General features: G+C 39.5%; 4 protein-coding genes across 4 annotated transcripts; 2 read left to right on the top strand and 2 right to left on the bottom strand.

Moving 5' to 3' along the window:
- Positions 1–86: 86 nt before the first annotated feature.
- Positions 87–5,581, top strand: LOC114534772. The gene is made up of 6 exons (XM_028556246.1): positions 87–605; positions 2,241–2,338; positions 2,444–2,491; positions 3,558–3,764; positions 4,196–4,471; positions 4,672–5,581. Exons 2-6 carry the CDS (start codon positions 2,254–2,256, stop codon positions 5,031–5,033), a joined length of 978 nt encoding a protein of 325 aa, XP_028412047.1. The 5' UTR covers positions 87–605; positions 2,241–2,253; the 3' UTR covers positions 5,034–5,581.
- Positions 5,582–5,767: 186 nt separating this feature from the next.
- On the bottom strand, positions 5,768–8,909 carry LOC114534752 (anaphase-promoting complex subunit 4-like). The gene is made up of 2 exons (XM_028556228.1): positions 7,910–8,909; positions 5,768–7,446 (listed from the first exon to the last, which is right to left on the bottom strand). Exons 1-2 carry the CDS (start codon positions 8,907–8,909, stop codon positions 6,203–6,205), a joined length of 2,244 nt encoding a protein of 747 aa, XP_028412029.1. The 3' UTR covers positions 5,768–6,202.
- Positions 8,910–9,063: 154 nt separating this feature from the next.
- LOC114534782 (mitochondrial import inner membrane translocase subunit Tim13-like) lies at positions 9,064–10,648 on the top strand. The gene is made up of 3 exons (XM_028556255.1): positions 9,064–9,277; positions 9,718–9,786; positions 10,285–10,648. Exons 1-3 carry the CDS (start codon positions 9,161–9,163, stop codon positions 10,393–10,395), a joined length of 297 nt encoding a protein of 98 aa, XP_028412056.1. The 5' UTR covers positions 9,064–9,160; the 3' UTR covers positions 10,396–10,648.
- A 1,505-nt stretch (positions 10,649–12,153) lies between these two features.
- Positions 12,154–19,258, bottom strand: LOC114534762 (photoreceptor-specific nuclear receptor-like). The gene is made up of 4 exons (XM_028556236.1): positions 19,136–19,258; positions 17,177–17,455; positions 12,808–13,356; positions 12,154–12,435 (listed from the first exon to the last, which is right to left on the bottom strand). The coding sequence occupies exons 1-4, from the start codon at positions 19,137–19,139 to the stop codon at positions 12,197–12,199; spliced, it is 1,071 nt and encodes a 356-aa protein (XP_028412037.1). The 5' UTR covers positions 19,140–19,258; the 3' UTR covers positions 12,154–12,196.
- Between the last annotated feature and the right edge of the window lie 335 nt (positions 19,259–19,593).

Genomic DNA, 19,593 nt, shown 5'->3' with positions numbered 1-19,593 from the left:
ACTGATAGAGCTATCCAGTATAAATAAAGTTAGTTTAGTTTAGGTTTCCTCCTGTAGTAACACTGAATCAATAAGAGATGATCCTTACTGGACCTCTAGGAAGAACAGTTTAGAACTGATAGAGCTATCCAGTAGAAAAACAGTTTGACACAATAATATCAAATAAATATTCCTTACTAATTGCTATTTATCACGCTCTTTCGGACACGCTGTATGGAGGATAAAAAGTTATTAAACCATGCTACAATGGAAACATTAAACGTAATTTCTGATGCAAAACGTTCCTTCAAACCAAACAAATTTCGTGTGATTTATTGACATTGCTGGTTGCTCAGTTCAAAGTTGTTCAGCGTATCTTCAACGAGCCGACAGCTCTGTTGGACTCTAATTATCCACCAACAACTTCGTTTGTTTTTAAACCTGTTCTTGTATGACGCTTCACTGAGTCTATATATTGCATGTATTCACACTTTGAAATGTCAGAAGCTTCTCTCAAATAAAACTATCTTCCTTTCATGTTTCATCACCGAAAAGGTCTATGGAGGAATTCGTCGACTTGACTTCGTTGCGGAGAAGGAACGTTCAGTGAAATATTGCTTCAAAAGGTCTGTTTAATTCCCACTTCTTTTTACGTTGCTATTGTGTTGTATTGCCTTCGTCTTAAAATGCGATTGAAACATGCCAGTTAGCCACTGTTTGCAAGCGAAGAGCAAAGGTTTAAAAGCATTATAATATATTTGTCGAATGTGAAAACGTTCACTACAAACTGACGAAGGTGTGTGTGTACATATATATTTGAATCAATTCTACGATATAGTCCGAAAAGGTAAACTTAATAGCGGAGCATGCGTGATTCGCTTCTAAACTACTTGAAAAATCTAGACAATTGGCGAATGGCATTTTAAATCTACGATGGGCCAAGCAAATAATAACATAGAATAGGCATTTCTCCGTGTGGCTTCAAATTTATGCTGACGTTCTTGAGTAGTTCATAAACCGCTATAAAAAAACAAGTGTTTTATATGAGCTCCATCCAACTATGAATATTAGTTTAGTGAGCTAATTGTATAATATATACTATAGCTTAGAAGTAGGGGGAAATTTTCTTGTTAAGTCTTTAAGATCAGGTTGAAATAAAATAAGGTATAACATCGTGTTATTTTGTACCAATTTTAAAGAGAAGCTTGTGTTCCTTTATTGAATTGTTCAATCTCTTTCTTTGGTGTTTGTTTAGACTATAATGGATGTATGTCGTTTGTGAAAAACCATTCAGCCGTGTTTGGAGGCGTTTCGGTTTAAAAACACTAATTTATCAAGTTTGTAGTGTCCATATTCGAGACAGTTGTTATTCCGCAATTTTTAGGGAAATTTTGTGTATCATGGTGATAAGATTCCATGCAAGATACTGACTTTCCATCAAAATTTTAGTTCGAATTTAACTCGCCGTGAAAACCACCTGCAAAGTTGACAACTTCCTAGTCATAATTTTGTCTTTGTTTGCTATCGTGAAAGATCAAAATATAAAAGATCAGATATCTCTACTGCACATGCAACTGGGCAATACAATTTAGAACTAATCGTTATCCAGTATAAATAAAGTTAGTTTAGTTTAGGTTTCCTCCTGTAGTAACACTGGATCAATAAGCGATGATCTTCACTGGACCTCTGGGAAGAACAGTTTAGAACTGATAGAGCTATCCAGCATAAATAAAGTTAGTTTAGTTTAGGTTTTCTCCTGTAGTAACACTGGATCAATAAGAGATGATCCTTACTGGATCTCTAGAAAGAACAGTTTAGAACTGATAGAGCTATCCAGTATAAATAAAGTTAGTTTAGTTTAGGTTTCCTCTGCAGTAACATCAATAAGAGATTATATCTTTACTGGACCTCCGGGAAGAACAGTTTAGAACCGATAGAGCTATCCAGTATAAATAAAGTTAGTTTAGTTTAGGCTTCGTCTTGTAGTAACACTGAATCAATATGAGATTATATCTATAATGGATCTCCAGGAAGAAGATTTTAGAACTGATAGAGCTATTCAGTATATATAATGCTAGTTTAGTTTAGTTTAGGCTTCCTCCTGAAGTAACGCTAGAGATTAATAGCAGATATAACTGAGCTGTTTCTTTTATGTGGAACACTGGAACAGGTCGCCTTCGTAGTAACAGAAAATAGTAAATTGTCATCGTAAGACGGTAAAAGCAGTAATGCAGCATAAGTTGCTCGTTTACTCTTTTCAGATACGACAATCAAATGACTGGATTGTTCTCGTGTCTTTTACTTTCTCTACTTGCTTTGAGCAATGGAGTGGAAAATGTCACGAAAGCCTATGTTAGACGTAAGTTTTTAAATATTTTACGACAATGCAGACTGACCACATGCATCACTGAGCGCAGGATAAAATACAATTTTAATGCCCACTTCAATTTGTTGTTTTTTTTAGGATTTGGGAAGCCAAACTTGCCCGCCAGTAAAAGAACCTTGACAGGAGGTAGGTTTGAATCTAAAAGTAGACCTTTCTCATAATAACGTAAAAGCTTGAAAGCCCGATGTTACACGAAGTTTGATTGGCTCCGCAAAACGAACGAGCCAATCAAATTCCGTGCAACATAAGGCTTCTCGTGTATGACGTTGTTATGAGAAAGGCCTATTCGATTGAATACATAATTGCTAACTTCTTCTGAAAATTTAGTCAACGACGACGATGGTATACTCTACCTTGGTAGTAAAAATTAGTGAGGGTCGAATATATCGGAATATGGTATACTCGACCTTAGGAATGAAAAAATAGCTATTGAAGGTGGAATATATCAGAATAATCCATTTAATCCAAAAATGTTATAATCGAGTACTAATGATTAATCCTAATGTGAAGTCTTCATTTCTTTATTCCAATACTGAGATTATGATTTACTAATCTATGATCTATGATTTACTAATCCATTGAATCATAAAGTTTAATCATCGAGTCCTGATATTTAATCCTAGTATAAATTCTTCATTCCCTCATTCAACTTCTTGGGATTAGGTCCGTGATTTCCAAATCCATTCAATATATAAAAATTTAATTGAGTAAACTGGGTCGGTGTGCAATATTTCTTGCAACTTGCAATGCAATTCGAACAATGAAACTTTTGTGTTTGTTACAATTAATGTACTTTACTTCTGCAAGACTCTTCAGTAACTTACATCTCTTAGAAGTAGAATTGCATTGCAAATTGCAGAAAAATTGCACCGGGTAACATGGCCTTTAGGCAGAAATAATTTTTATATTTATCATTTTTATCAAATCACTATCCAGTTGAGAACTTCGTCCACCTTTTGGACAACCTGGCACTAATACCAATTTCAACCTGGCAGAAATAATTTTTATATTCATCATTTTTATCAAATCACTATCCAGTTGAGAACTTCGTCCACCTTTTGGACAACCTGGCACTAATATATAATCCTGACTGACGAATGTTAAAATCTCATTATTGCTTCGTTCTTATCCAGAAAGACAGAATCTTTCAATCCAGAAATGTAATTCGTATGATGTACTTTATTTGTTCCAGGAACCTGTTCTCCCCCAGTGATCGAGAATGTGGCACCCATCAGAGTTGAAAACAGTCCATCGCGGCCTGGTACATGGACCTATCCCATCTACTGTAAGCCTGGCTACAGTTTAATTGGGCCTTGTCGTTTGGTATGTAAAGAAACCTCTGGAGGTACCTTCGCTTTCTCACCACCGTATGGACTAGACCAGCCATTCTGTGTCAAAGGTATGATTACCACGACTGTCATGATCATCTCGTATTGATCCATTCTTAGTACAGGAGAAAAGCTTAACTAAACTAACTTTATTTATACTGGATAGCTCTATCAATTCTACCTCAACTGTTCTTCCTAGAGGTCCAGTAAGGATCATCTCTTATTGATCCAGTGTTACTACAGGAGGAAACCTGAACTAAACTAACTTTATTTATACTGGATAGCTCTATGAGTTCTAAACTGTTCTTCCTAGAGATCCAGTAAGGATAATCTCTTATTGATCCAGTTTTACTACAGGAGGAAACCTAAACCAACGTTATTCACGATTATTCTTCGATAAGGTCGAGTAGGGATCATCTCGTATTGATCCAGCATTACAAAGAGTCGAAAAATGTTACGTTTCACAAGATTTGCAGTATTTGTAATTTTTAACCTGTTTTAGATTATGCATCCAGTCAATTTACATGCAACTACATGAGCTCAGTGTGTCCACTGGTATGGGATAATATCGAAGAACCAACCCAACCACCCATAGCAATATCACGAATATTCTGCGGTCAGATTTCTAATGTTGCCGCGAACAGTGTACAAGTATTCGGTTTTGGTGCTTCCATCTACAGTGTCAAAACCAGTGGAAATTTGTGTCTTTATAAGGGAGGAATCAAGGACATTCCATGCTATATTGTGAAAGGTCAAAGAATGGTCCCTGTTGCAAAAGGTGAGTGGAAGCACACACTGCACTCAAGGGTATATTTCTAGCTGGATGGCTGCCATCATTTAAGTATTTTGTGTTCAAAAGTGTAAATGTTCATTGTTTCCTTAAACTTTGTTTTCTGCTTTCTGGAAGTCTGGTAAAGGAAGCTCGGAGTATGTTTAACTCGAATCAATCTGAATTCCATTTTCTTTCATATTTTCTAGGCAATGACCTGCCCGCAATCACGTATTTGGGCAACTTAGATGGCTATGAAGCTTTGAGCGGCGCCGAAGATCCCTATATTGGAAAGCTAAGTCGCCAAGTCCCCTATTATCTCTTCCCGCCCGATGTGGCACCATCTACCCTCGTGAGTTCCCTTCGGGATTATTTGGCCGCATGCGTGAAACGTCAGGGGCAAGTTATCTTGCAATGCAACCAAATCCTGTTCCTCACCTCGTCGACTAGCGGGTATGACATCTTAATCGGAGGCCAGCCTGTGGTTAAAGGTATCACGGACGCATTTCCGGTTCCTCCCGGCAAAAAATGCCAAGGGTTGAAGTGTTGCTGTGATTTGAACCCAACTTAGAGTGGTCGAGATCTCCCGAGAACCGACGCTCGTACGGAACTAAACGAGTCTACTCAGTGCAGTGTTGTTTCCCGATTTTCTATGATTGTACCAAACAAGTGGATCAGAACAGCTTTCATTTAAGAGAAATGCAAGTTTCATGGCAATAAGTGGAACACATTAGCGAGATGCAGTACGCTTTCAAGACATTTTCATTTTAAGATGTTTAGGTTACAAAAAACACGGGAAAACGTACGTAACATTTTAAATCAAGATGCATTGAAAACGACAATTCTAGCATGACTCTGTTAATTCAAGGTAAGAGAGGACGTTAAAACTGACCTTAGTGCCCGGTCGACACAAGTCCATGAAGGTATTGAACACAAGCTTTGAGAATCACCAATACCTTGGACAACGACGAGCCAGCTTATAGCCTGGGGCCGGTTTGTTCGAAAGGCGTTTAACTTAAACAGTGGATAAGCCAAAATTCAAAAATACTCTCATAGATCTTGTGAATGACTGAACCTGCATTTAATATGTACTTTCGTTGAAAATTAAACTATTTGCATTGAAATGTTTCAGCTCATTTGTCCAATAAATAGATAATTTTGTTTTCCATTTTGAACTTATCCGCCGTTTAAGCGAAACGCCTTTCGAACAACCGGCCCCTGATAAATTAGGGATATATCGTACGATGTTCTTGATTACTGGTATTCATTTGTATACAAATAAAATTCTTTCTCAGACGAGAAGAGTACTGAGTACAGATAATGAATCGCAGAGTTCCAGTGAATAAGTCACGATAATGAAATCCATGAGGATTTTAGAGGTCGAAATATAAATATGTAGCTATACTAAGCAGGTCTTTTGAATATCATGTATACATTGGTGGAAAATGTTTGATGCTTCAAGAAATGTCTAAGCAAGCCTGGCACTCTACCAGGAGTGTGGTTAGTGTTTTTGTTTTGGTTTTCCCGCTTGCCTTTTGATCAGGTGAGTGTGAATCGAATATTTTACATTTTCGAGGATGTTCTGAATATAATATCCTGATATCCCCTAGACACCATCGATTTCTACTATACAAAGAAAAAGACCGTCTATAACAAAGTTACTAAAATATTTTCACGGTTTTTGTATTCTAGTCCATACTGTCTAGAGATAGAACGTCCACGCTGTTTAAAACGCAAGGACTATACCCCACTATCCGTGGACATGGCGCTGGTCTGAAGTTCATCCAAGGTATCGTCAACCTCATCGTCGGCATCCATGTCGAAGAGTTTGACACGTGTTCGTGACGTGGACAACACGCACGCGACCTTCCGTGAACCGCTCACGGCCACCTTAACTGCTTTCATTCGCTCAAGATTTCTGTATTGGACTATCGCGTCAGAGCCATCCATTGCGACTGCTTCATTTGAAGTCAGTCGCCTGAAATGGGAGCCATCGAGGGACGAGAACGGAAATTGGGCGAGTATATCCGAGCTGTTGTCGTTTCCCTCTTCCCTATGCAGGAGTAGGGTGAGGGTCGTTTCGTTGTAAAATGCCAGATCAACCACGCTTATCCTTGACTGTCCCTTGTCGTGAACGCCGAACTGCTGGAATCCTACGGTAACCCCTTCTGCCACCGGTATCCTGGACATAGCCCCGCTCAAACCTAATCTAATCAGGTGCAACTGTTCTTTACCCGATTCGCTTATCGCGACCCAATGCCGCGATCCATCCTCGCAGGAGATTTGCGACACGTCGTGTTTGCCCGCAGTGCAAGACGCCAGCGGCGTTCTGAGGTTACATGACAACGCTTGTTCGGTGGTGCGCGTCAATTTACCAAACGCGGCGCGAATACTTGATGTTAGTTCCTCGTGAAGAGTCGCCAGCGACTTCTCGGGGGCTGTCGTGAAGATGTACGAGGTGTCGGCCATTTCGGGGTTTGCGTCCAAAAATTTCGTCCAAATATTCTCAGAGCTATCGACCTGGAACTGTAGTGGTTCCTTCTTCAAATATTGTCCAACTCTTTCCATACTGAACCTCGTTTTACCCTTTGTTTGCTGGCCCAGCTGACAGTGCAGGAACTCCGCGATTAGCGAGACATCCTCTTGGTTGAACGCCTTAACAAATGCCGGGACTTCTTCGTCCAAGAGTTGTAGGATCACAAGGTACAACCATTTGAAGAAGGCTATGAAGCTCTGCAGTCCACTCTGGATGACGGCGAGTAGTTCTTGCGTCTTTAGCATGAGGGAACCCAAGATTTTCAAGCAATCCTCGACCATCGTGTTTGAGAGGCCAAGGATGCCAAAACGTTCATACCATTGAGACATGCCTTTCAAGTCGTTCAGATGGTACAGCAGAGCATTGCTTCCTGACTGGAGGTTATTGAGGGCCAGCGATTGGATGTTTGAGTAGGAATTTTCAACTGTCTTTCCAAGCTTTTTCAAACCTGAAGAATGCAGGAATACATGAGTGTATGGGTTCAAGGGGGGGTGAGAAGGGGGGGGGTGAGATCAAGGGGGGGTGAGATGAAGGAGGGGGGGTGAGATGAAGGGGGGTGAGATGAAGGGTGGGGGTGAGATGAAGGGTGGGGTGAGATGAAGGGGGGGTGAGATGAAGGGGGGGGTGAGATGAAGGGGGGGGTGAGATGAAGGGGAGAGATGAAGGGGGGGGGTGATGAAGGGTGGGGGGGATAGTTGCCACCTCCAGCTGAAATTAGGCTTTGGTTTTAAATGTTACCATATTAACTATGACTGAAGTCACCTACCCTATTATTGCCCATATGATTGCCTGGGGTATGGCCCTGAATAGGTTGATGAGTTTTTTAATGTCTCTTAGTGCTACCTGTTTGCTATAATGCTTTAAAGAGGGGTTGTGTTGGGTTTTAATGTTTGGGTAAATGCGAAACAAACCTTTTTCTGTAAGGTCGTTCACAAGGAAAATTTGCAACTCCGGACTGGCAGTGCCACAAGTGAGCAGTGTTAGAAACTCCTCGGAGACGCTTGTATCTGGACTTAAACTGTCTGCGTATTTCTGCAGCTGGGAGTCGATTTCCAGCAAGATGTCTTCCCAGGATTCCGACATGGCCGCAAAGGTGCCATCCAAGTATGTCAGAATGCTTGAGATCCTCCCATACTTTAACGAGAGCACCTCGAGTTCCTCTGACCTCGAACTGTAAAGTTTGGTATCGAATGTTAATATGGAAACAGTGCCATCTGAAGGGTCCGATGAAGTGCTCGTTTGCATAACAATTGTTAGGAATTGGATGTTTGCATCCAACGAGGCACTGAGGATCTGGCAGTTTTCAGGTTGCTCGACAAGATTGCCCACATTGATTTTACCAATCGGCAGTAAGCCATGGACCAGTAACGAGACGACAGAATGCTTGTCAACAATAACAAGAAAACTCAACATGCCAGTAAGTTCATTAAGTCTTTTTGGATCCCAAGGTTTGTCATGAGATTTTGCCTCGGTCAACATAGAAGACCCTCCAGTAGGTAGGTGGGGCATACTAGGGAGGAAACTGTCACCCTTCTCGACAAATATGCCTGCAGAGTTTGGGGCACGGGGGTGAACAGTTTCCAGCCAATTCAGAAATTGCGGCTTGCCTCCAACATCGTATTGGTGAAGGCACTCGCTGTTTTCCACGTTGATTAAATGTACTTTGCCGTTATCCAAGCCAAGCGCCAACACTTTACCGTCCGGTCGCCACGCGAGAGAAATGGCCTTGTAGTCGGGCGAGCGCAGAGTCCAAACTCGTTGCCAAGACAATCTGTTTAACCACACAGCGCCTTCTGCCGTGATGATTGCAAGAAGATCCATCTTCGGCGACCATTTCATGGTAAATATCTCGGCGGGGCAGCCCACATCTTCGAGTTGACGGAAAGACTTTTCATCGTCGGGGACGGCCATTTTGATTTTGGAAAACGTGAAGAAAATATGATGATAGGCCGATACTCCATGTTGTGCAAAGATAATGGATGATTATTTCATTAGCACAAGATGAAGTATTGAGAGACGAAACTGGCGCACGGGCACTGCACGTGCTCAAGTTTAAAGATTTAAAGATTGCAATATAGAAGTGCTGAAGTTTAATCCGAAATATTGTTTTAAAAACTTATTTATTCCGATCGAAAAGGTTTTTTCTTCATTTTAAAAGAGGAATGAGTAGTTTCGACTATCCTACGACCGGAGAGAGACTGAATAACGCTCAAAGAGAGCAACTTTTAGACCAGGTCAAGCAGCAAGTCGCTTTGGCGAGCGCTCAGGAACTCATACAGGTGGAGTAAAATGTGATTTGTGTGTGGTTGCTGTAGTGTGTTTAAATAAGCCTTGGTGATTGTTAACTATGTGAATGAGTAGCTTTTGTAGTGTACAAAAGATGAACAATTCAACAAAAGTTTGCAGTTGAAATATTATAGCTAAATATTTAATCTTAAAGTTAGTTTCTATTTCTGCCCCAAAATGTCTGATTCTGGTTTCTAAAGAAATCTGGAGTTCTTTTTACAACGTTTGAAAATTTTATATCGAGTTCATAAGTTCTTAATGCTATTCAAATGCACTTCCTTGATCTAATGCAACCAACATATTTATTTTAACAGAATAACGATCCCTTTAACTCAACCCACCCAAATTAAAATTTCAATTTGATTTCTGGAAAACGTTTTCAGAAAGGTTGGAATTTGCACAATCATGTTAATAGCATGTCATGTATTTGTAGAAAATGTCTGATAAATGTTTCAAGAAATGTGTTAACAAGCCTGGTACTTCACTAGATAGTTCTGAACAGGTAATGTAGGTTTCTCTTTATGTCATACACTAGTATTTGTGGTATTGGTATGCTTTTTAAGGGGTTTTCCTGAACCTCTTGGTAATGAGGGATAAGTGTGGTTCTAATATCTCAAATATACAGGATTATTTTGAGAATAAAATCAAGACAACTGAATATGTTATGGATGGTTAAATAAAGGCACCTATAGATCAGAGCATTCATAACTACTTTGTCTTCTGTACCCATCAAAAAATTAATATTGCACCAAAAATTGTGCCAAATAGTAGGAGTAAGAGTGTCTTTAGAAAACAATAAAAGACTAAATTTCATTTTGCCAAATAACATCATCAATGGACAGTACTTTTGACAAAGTTGGTTAGGTCTTTCACCAGAATATATTACATGTCTCTAGATCAAAATACAAATATTTACACATACACAAATGTGTGTGTGTTTTAAGGGGGGAAAGGGTCAGCCACACTTTAAGTAATGATCCATACTTAAATATAATTTTAGAAATGTCTTGCAATGTGTATGGATCGATATATGGATACCTGGAACCTAATCTCTAGAACATATAGTAGCCGTCTACAGAGGGAACATGGTGCCGGTTCTAGTTTCCAGTAGTAACAACCAGCATGGTATATGGTACCAGCAGCCAGAGTAGATTACTCTGGCACAATGTGTACCACCATGTGCATGGTGAACTCAATTGAATGTTGACAATTTTCCTACTTTCACTCATGGAGCAAACTCGGTTGTTCCCAAAATTGAATGACAATTTGCATTGCTTGTTGAAAAGCGTGTAAAAAACAGTGCTAGTTAATGTATTTAGTTATTTTAATACCATTTTTTATGCTCCTTGTGGTGCAAAAAATTATTGATGTTTGTATTAATCTGCTTACCGTAACAATGCATATTTATTCCTTCAACTACTAGATGATTTTACTTATGGGTTAATCATAGTGGGGTTAGATCATACAGGGGTGGGCATCATACGGGGGCGTGGGCATCATACAGGGGCGTGGGCATCATACAGGGGTGGGCATCATACGGGGGCGTGGGCATCATACAGGGGTGGGCATCATACGGGGGCGTGGGCATCATACAGGGGCGTGGGCATCATACAGGAGTGGGTATCGGGGGCATTTAATAGACAGCCCTGGTCCAAAAACCACCATTGTTGGCAAAATGATGATTTGTCAGCAAAACTGTGGATCACAATGGTTACTGGCAAACTCTTTGTTCAAGGAAGTTCCTTGTCCCGAAATGTGAACTAACCCGTCTTGTGTAAACCTTTCAGCAATATATGGCCCTGAATGAATTATTGGTTGGTGGTTCTCATTAAAAGGGCAGACAGGTAAAATGATCTGGTATGTTGGAAATAGTACTGTTAAATACCAGCGAAGCAGTTGTTTATTTTTTATCGCAAAACACACTGTTAGATAGTTCTGTTGACCCATTTACTAGCTGTACTCTACCACTAAAGAGAAAAATCGTCCGGCGTTAGACAGAGTAAATGGTATAGCATTAATTACCGTATTGATTGATTTCGTCACCATTTTTGACAGCAGATGTTTCGAATTCAAACCCCAACTTTGTTTCAGGATTCTCGACGAACACATTAGACGAGAAATGGTCTTAAAAATGCTCTAACTTAAAGGTAAATGAGTAAACCATATTTCGGTTGTCTAAAACTCGTATACGATAATACATATAACACTGTTGAGAAAGTTTGAAACTACTTTGTCAAAGCGTTTAATTGTTTCATGCTTTTGAACAAGCAAAGATTACTTGAAAAACGATTGCTCTTTCAAGATTTGTCTCAAAACATACAGTTCTGGACGAAAAACACTCCGAAGACCACTACAGTGGCTAAATTTCGGCATACTGCCGAACAAAAATGAACGAACCGTTTAAAATATTTGATTTGTGGGTCTTAGAGATACAGTTAGTTTTAATAGAAGCGTGTTGAAGCAATATCTTGAGCCAGCAAGGCTCGGCTCGTATAAACAACCCTAAATGCTCGCCAAATTCATGGCAACCTTACAGTATATGCCCGATCTACACCTTCAACATTTTGTAATCAAACATTGTTTTAAAAAGTTCAAATCAAACATCGTTTTAAGAAGTTCGTTGCAAACTAAAGCTCAAATGTAAATACACATCGTGTTTCTGCAATGATGATGATTTAAGTTCTGTAATGAAATATGAGATTCCACCGGTAAATACTACGTTTACTCAGTATGAACTTCGGGGTTTAAACGATTCTAATACCAAAGTTGTAATTCGACCGAGTCAATCATGTAAACAAGATTTTAGTCATTTTGACACTGTCAAAACAATATTTTAATTTAATATACAATTTTACATTTAGGTCCCCCTATACTATACATGTAGTAATATACACCGCCATCTAGAACATTTTCTAACTTTTAAACATGTCACACAAGAGGCTCTCGATAGCCACACTGCCTATTGTTTGTCGGAAAAATAACGTTTCAATTGTCTTCGTGTTTATCATCCTGAGGGATGGTAAGTTCAGTAAGAGTTTTCCGAAGCGCACTTGCTGTCCTGGGTAGTGACGACGCACGTAGTCGTTTAGCATAATTTGCGCTTGGTCCTGGTAAACTTCGATTCTCTGCGGGTCTCGTAATCCACGGAGATCTGTCAAAATAAAGGCAAGAGGTTAAGAGATGATTCTTCCTGGACTTCTAGGAAGAATTGGTTAGTTTAGCTTGGGTTTCGTCCTGTAGTAACACTGGATCAATAAGAGATGGTCCTTACTGGACCTCCAGGAAGAACAGTTTAGAACTGATAGAGCTATCCAGTATAAATAAAGTTAGTTTAGGTTCCCTCTGTAGTAATACTGATCAATAAGAGATGATCCTTACTGTCCCTCCAAAAAGAAGAGTTTAAAACTGAGCCATCCAGTATAAATGAAATTTATCAATAGAGGTTTTTGCTAGATGCTTTCTAAGCTAACGGTTAAACTTTGCATTATATTATATTGAATCTGGCACAAACCACAAGTATTACCTGATTTAAACAAGACCACGGCTTTGAGACAGGCCAGTTCAGCTTCGCAGATGTGTAGAGCTCGAAATCTCCCCGTGATCTCCTGTAGTAGCCGTATGTCCCCCATCGTCGTGACAATCTTCTCCGCGGGCGTGTTGTCCACGTGCATGCCGGCCGTCGCCAGAAGGGGGGCGACCTCTATGGACAGATTAGTCTGTATTGCACCAAGTATAAACAATTCTCGCCAGCCTTCTTCGAGTAAGATGACCTGATCGCGGAACGGGAGGTTGACGAAGGAAGGTATATTGCGGGCCCATCGCACGGACATGAACAACAATCGGGCGGCGGCCTCGCAGGTGTTTTCGTGCGGGTTGCAGTACATGGGAAAGCAGTCTTGGCCCCCGGGCGCGTAGGTGGGGCTCGGGTATCCGGGCCTCAGCGCGAGTTCCCGGTAGGGTTCGGCGATTATGAGGCTGTTCAAAAACTCGTTCCCAGGAACTTTCAGAAACTCGTGGTCGTCAAGGCTCTTGGACAACCGCAAAGAGTTCGGTTGGCGCTCTTGTTGAACCGCTAAAAGTAAACGAGTTTATAAGTCATCTCATCGTCAAAAGTCCAGCAAAGAAGTCTTTCTCCTGCACTTCTGTATATGTTTATACTTTTTTAGTTCACACGGAGATTGTTACCCGGCTTTTGGACCAAAAATGGTACGTTTTCGTCCGCATTAAAAAAGTATATGAATTTGCGAACTTTGCAAGGCCATATTTTTCGCATTTTATAACATTTCACAATCAAACTTTGAAGTCTTAAGAATTTCAGTATGATCTTTCTAGCTGTGGTTGTTTACTTCGTTAAGAAATTAGTCCAACGGCAAATTGCGCGTTATGCTTTCTGAGGACGGCCCTGATAACTCCCCCGCGAGCGCGAAAGCATGCCTTCGAGTGTGTTTTAATCCGACAACTGCGGTGTTTGCAAACGTAAATAATTGTACTCGATGAGCTCCCGACAATCGTACTAATATCCACTCATCCCTTAAACCAACAGACATCTATTGACTATCGATAAACGACACGTGACGCGTTTCAATGGAGAGAAATGAAATTACTTAGTCCGCGAGAGCAGGTGGTCGAATGCATGCAAAGTTCGTGCAAATCGTTAATTCTAGGCTTGGGTATTGCCGAGCTGTTGATGAAAAAAAAAGCAAAAATGCAAGCAGCTTTTCGACAGGAAATTTCGCCGTCGAAAACGACGCTTCGACCGAAAAGATTACAGTTTGATTTTCTTAAACAAATTAGCGGTTTTAATGAATTTGATTATATGATGTCTCAAAGGCGCTCAGCTGTTGTCGACTCTATGTAGCCATATTAAATGATAAAAAGAAACAATTCCTTTTATAAAATGTATGGCTAATTGTTATTTATGAAGACAAAGACTTTGTAATGAGTTTTTGGTCGCGTGTGGTTCCTACACGTAAGATAAGCTACCTTTCTTTCAGCTCCCAAAACAGGCGTTTTTTTAAACGAGCCGTCTTGACCTTGTGTTTTTGTTTGGGAGATTTTTGCATGCCTAAAATTTGTGCTCAAGGTTTTTAGCCTGTCAGCGCCCCACAGGGCGACCGTTAATTATTGATTGCTTGCAATTCACTTCAAACGAGACTACCGATATTTGCTATTATATTCGTATCAGAAATACAAGATTAATTGGAAGAATTGGCTTAGTTTAATTGTCGGGTGAATTTTTAAAACGGCTCGCTTATTTGTCTTGTAGAAACCGCAAACCGATATATCTGGGCAGTTCGTACAATGGAGACTTGAAAATGAAACCTAAACTAATTTAGCTTTGCTGGATATAGCTCCATATTTGCCCTATAAAACGTTCTTACTAGAAGTCCAGTAAGGATAATTCCTTCTTAGACTTTGTGTCAGTACATGCAGGACGCCAAAATTAAACGGACGGATAGGCCTATACACCTTTTAGCTAGCTGTTCTTATGTAGAGGTCCAGTGGGAATCTTTTCTTATTGATCCAGTTTCGCTATAGAAGTTAACCTAAAGGATAGCTTCATAATCTGACTGTTGTTCTTCCCAACAGCGCAGTAAGGGCCTATCTGATTTCTAATTGAACCAATGTTACCATGCACATGATGAAACTTAAACTAAACTAAACTAAACTTTATACTGGATATTGAAAATTGTGTTTTTTAGAGGTCGAGTAAGGATAATCTCTTATTGATCTAGTGTTACTACAGGAGATAACCTAAACTAAACTATCTTTATTTATACTGGATAGCTCTATCAGTTCTAAACTGTTCTTCCTAGAGGTCCATGTAAGGGTCATCTCTTATTGATCCAGTGTTACTACAGAAGGAAACCTAAACTAAACTATCTTTATTTATACTGGATAACTCTATCAGTTCTAAACTGTTCTTCCTAGAGGTCCATGTAAGGATCATCTCTTATTGATCCAGTGTTACTACAGGAGGAAACCTAAACTAAACTAACTTTATTTATACTGGATAGTTCTATCAGTTCTAAACTGTTCTTCCTAGAGGTCCAGTAAGGATCATCTCTTATTTATCTATTGTTACTACAGGAGGAAACCTAAACTAAATTAACTTTATTTATACTGCATGGATAGCTCTATCAGTTCTAAACTGTTCTTTCTCGGATTTCAGTGAAGATAGTCCTATCGATCCAATGTTACCACGGGAGAAAACGTAAACTGGAATAAACAAACTATATTATGGATGGTTCTATCAGTTCTAAACTGTTTTTTCTTAGAGGTAGCTATTATAAGAATCATCTTTTATCGATACGGTGTTGTTGTGTTGATAAAGAAAAAAACATAAACTAAACTAAGTTTATTTCTAAATTGAAATGAATTCGATTTCGCAGTATCGATTTACCGGATAGTCGCAGAAATACATCCAAGCACTTAACCGCGGGGTTGAAAACATCCCCTATGACCTGTCTCCATTGGGCTTTGACACAGCTTGGAGTCTTACCCTGCTTCCTATGCAAAAAATCGCGGTTTGAACTTGTTGAACTGCGACAATGCGACTCTGCGCTCGAATCTCGTTCTCTTAAACTTCGGACTCTTGACCTTGCAGGATCGAGCTGAATATTCCGAATAGAAATATAGTGGTATTAATGAAGTTGCAAGTCAGGAAAGGCGAGGGAGTGGTATACAGGTTTATTAAACCTATGTCACGCATGCACTCACTCAAAAACAGCATGCACAGTCGCGGTTTTGTGCCAAAAAAAAGCGAAAACACAATGCCTACAGCGATAACAGTTTGAATATATATACTCGTTTGTCAGTCTACAAAACTTTTTATATATATCCAGTATTCGAATGCTGCTCTAGTATTTGATCTCCTTCCTAATGCGGACATAGGCATGCATAGGAGTTGCTAATTCCAGTTCAAATGCACGCAAGAAAGCCGGGTTATTTTCTTCCTGTTATTTGGCATTTTCACCTCACGAGAAGAAAGCTCTTGTAAATTTGACTCGAGTGAAGCTGTTTCAGACACTTCCTGAATTTCCTATCAGTTACTAACGATACATTGCACTGCCTGTCTCATTTTTTGAACTATTGTACTGTGTCCGTTCAATTAAAGTCGTGTCTATCGTAGAAAAGTACTTTTACTAACGTTCCATACTCCATAGAAATGAGCCATCTTAAATGAATGAGTGTTAAAAGATCTATCTAGAATCATTCAGCTGTGTGCGCGCGGGTCGAACTTGTGCAAAAACAGCAAAAAGCATATATAATTCACATATAAAAAACACGCCATTTTAAACTGCGTAGGTTTGCGTGCATTCGTGTTTTTAGTTTGGCGCCATTAACGATGAACCAGACAGTTAATGCACGATCGCTGTAGGATATTGTAGGCTTCTAGCCACGCGCTGGTGGCAGCATTGTGCCATAACATGTTTTAAACTGGTCCTAATGATTCACGGCATACTTTATATAGACTGTATAGAATACGATCATTGTTTGTTAGGCCTATTTTTGGACGTTTTTAAACATACGAATCGTTGGCTTGTCATTCGTTTACCAAAAGTTTTAAACAGTTTTCATCCTGTAGTACAACACTGGATCAATAAGAAATTATCCTTGCTAAACCTCCAAGCAAGAAGAACAGTTTAGAACTGATAAAGCTATCCAGTATAAATAAAGGTAGTTTAGTTCAGGTTTCCTCCTGTAGTAACACTGGATCAATAAAAGATGATCTTTACTGGACCTCTAGGAAGAACAATTTAGAACTGATAGAGCTATCCAGTATAAACAAAGTTAGTTTAGTTTAGGTTTCCTCCTGTAGTAACACTGGATCAATAAGAGATGATCCTTACTGGACCTCTAGGAAGAACAATTGTTTGCAAGTAACTCACCGAATTTATTCATTTTCGCGTCAATACATTTCTTGTATCTGCAAGCCTGACATTGATTTCTTCGTTTCTTGTCCACGATACACGTCCCGTTTCCCTTGCAAGTGTAGACGGCGTCTCTTCGTACGCTCCTCATAAAGAAACCACTGCATCCGTCACACGTGTACACTCCGTAGTGACGACCAGACGAGACATCGCCACAAACCTTGCACAAGATCTCTGTCTTGCGTTCATCTTGTGAATCATGGGGTGACACACTTGGGATAATAACCTTTCGGTCTTCTATAATAAACAAAAGATCGTTAAGCTCCGGTCAGGTTGTATTAATGCTACTGTATAGGCGAAGGAAACGTAAACTAAACTAATTTTATTTATACTGGATAGCTTTATCAGTTCTAAACTATTCTTCCTAGAGGTCCAGTAAGGATCATCTCTTATTGATCCAGTGTTACTACAGGAGGAAACCTAAACTAAACTAACTTTATTTATACTGGATAGCTTTATCAGTTCTAAACTGTTCTTCCTAAAAGTCCAGTAAGGATAATCTCTTATTGATCTAGTGTTACTACAGGAGGAAACCTAAACTAAACTAACTTTATTTATACTGGATAGCTCTATCAGTTCTAAACTGTTCTTCCTAGAGGTCCAATAAGGATCATCTCCTATTGACTAGTCCATGCAGTGTTACTACAGGAGGAAACCTAAACAAAACTTATTTTATTTATACTAGATAGCTCTAACAGTTTTAAACTCTTCCTCCTAGAGGTCCAGTAAGGATAATTTCCTATTGATTTATTGTAACTACATGAGCGAGGACTTTTTAATCCTTTTCACTCGACAAAAAGAGACGGGGATTGGCGGATAAAGTCTCCCGTATTATAGTACAGAATGTACTGGATTGAATATTTTTCGTTCAACATTGTCTTTAAAACGTCTCTTTCAAAAGTGTTTATTTCAAAATCGTAATTCACACATTTTTTTTTGATAGAGTGAATATATACTTCAGTCAGTCAGAACGCAAGATTCAACGACTTCAGGTAATTTTTAATATGCATGGCATTCTTCAATTTGTCCCTTGATAATAAATAAGTCTATCAACAAACTTCTTTATACTTGAAAATCTGTTTAAAAACAACTTTCGTTTCTTGTAAACTCCTATTATTAACAATTCTTGAATCAAGAGCGAAGAACGCTTTAGAACTTATGAAATTTTTCTACGCTGGATTTATATAAATAAAGTTAGCTAAAATATTCATCTGTGCAAATTTCGGATGGAAAGGCTTGTAAACACAAGAATTTTCGCACGTCCAAATCGCATATATGCATATATGAAACAGCAAACTTTCTGTTAAAACTCGATGTATAAAGTATATATCGCTTACGCGTATGAATATCGCGACTGCCTGCACTTTTGAAATTTTACGATACTGATGTTTAACTGGCGCGCCACTCTATATGTGTTTTTATCAAGTTGTAATGTGTATTCAAAATTTCAAGCATTCTATACTTCGGTAAAAAAATATCCAACCTGTCTATTTGAACAAGGCTAAAAGCTGCTTTATTGCATATATATCGCGATGCCTCAAATTAAATAAACGAAATAGACGCTAATCAAATAGTGCCCCTCAATAAATTCGAAATTAAAATAAATTCCACGCTCTCCGGGCCGCAGCCAGAACGGTCGTGCGCGCTCGCATTAAACTCTAGCACATGCATTTGATGCAATTCGAAAAAATGTCCGTTTCACTGTGAGAACTGTAGCCGCGCTAAAAGTTCACATGCAAAGTTCAATGATTCTCGACTTCCGAAGTCTGTTTGCCCTATAGACTATACCGAATTGTCATTAAAACGTAATTAATTTAGAATAAACTTTGTCGCTCTGAAATTACGCCTGTTTCAAGAAAGGATTTCGACGCCGTACGGTTTGGGGTGCATATGGAAAAAGAGCGAGCTCTCACTTACCCATGTTGCTAAAAATTGCCTGAGAATACTGTTTCTGGCTTGTTCTGAGAAGTTTTCAAAAGCTCGAGTCCAAAACTGGTTGTTGTTTGTGCGCTGTTGTCTACAGCTCCATCGGAAACCTCAAGAGCGTAATACTGGGCGTCTGACAGCATAACACGTTGCGTTTTAAAGCGCGCGCGTGGGCAGATGGCGTGATGCTGGTCACATGACCCGCGGAGCGTCACCCGCAATCTTCTGTACGAAACACCGAACTTGAAGTCTCGGTAACGCTTCCATTTAAATTGTTGTAGTCTAACACGTTTGCACGCTATTTCTGTGCCATTTGCGCTGGAATATCGCGGTGAGAGGCGATTGCGTGTGTAACAAGTGTTGCACAATAAGTTAGCGTGTTTTTTTTTCTAAATTCGTACGACCTTAAAGAGGGTCCCGAAATTGGTCGTGCATTACATGCACTTGCA

This window comes from Dendronephthya gigantea, unplaced genomic scaffold, assembly GCF_004324835.1.
Source record: "Dendronephthya gigantea isolate DGI-Jeju-01 unplaced genomic scaffold, DenGig_1.0 000002F, whole genome shotgun sequence".
Taxonomy (NCBI): Eukaryota; Metazoa; Cnidaria; class Anthozoa; order Malacalcyonacea; family Nephtheidae; genus Dendronephthya; species Dendronephthya gigantea.
The sequence above is the reverse complement of the archived record's forward strand: the minus strand, read 5'-3'. Positions and strand labels throughout refer to the sequence as shown.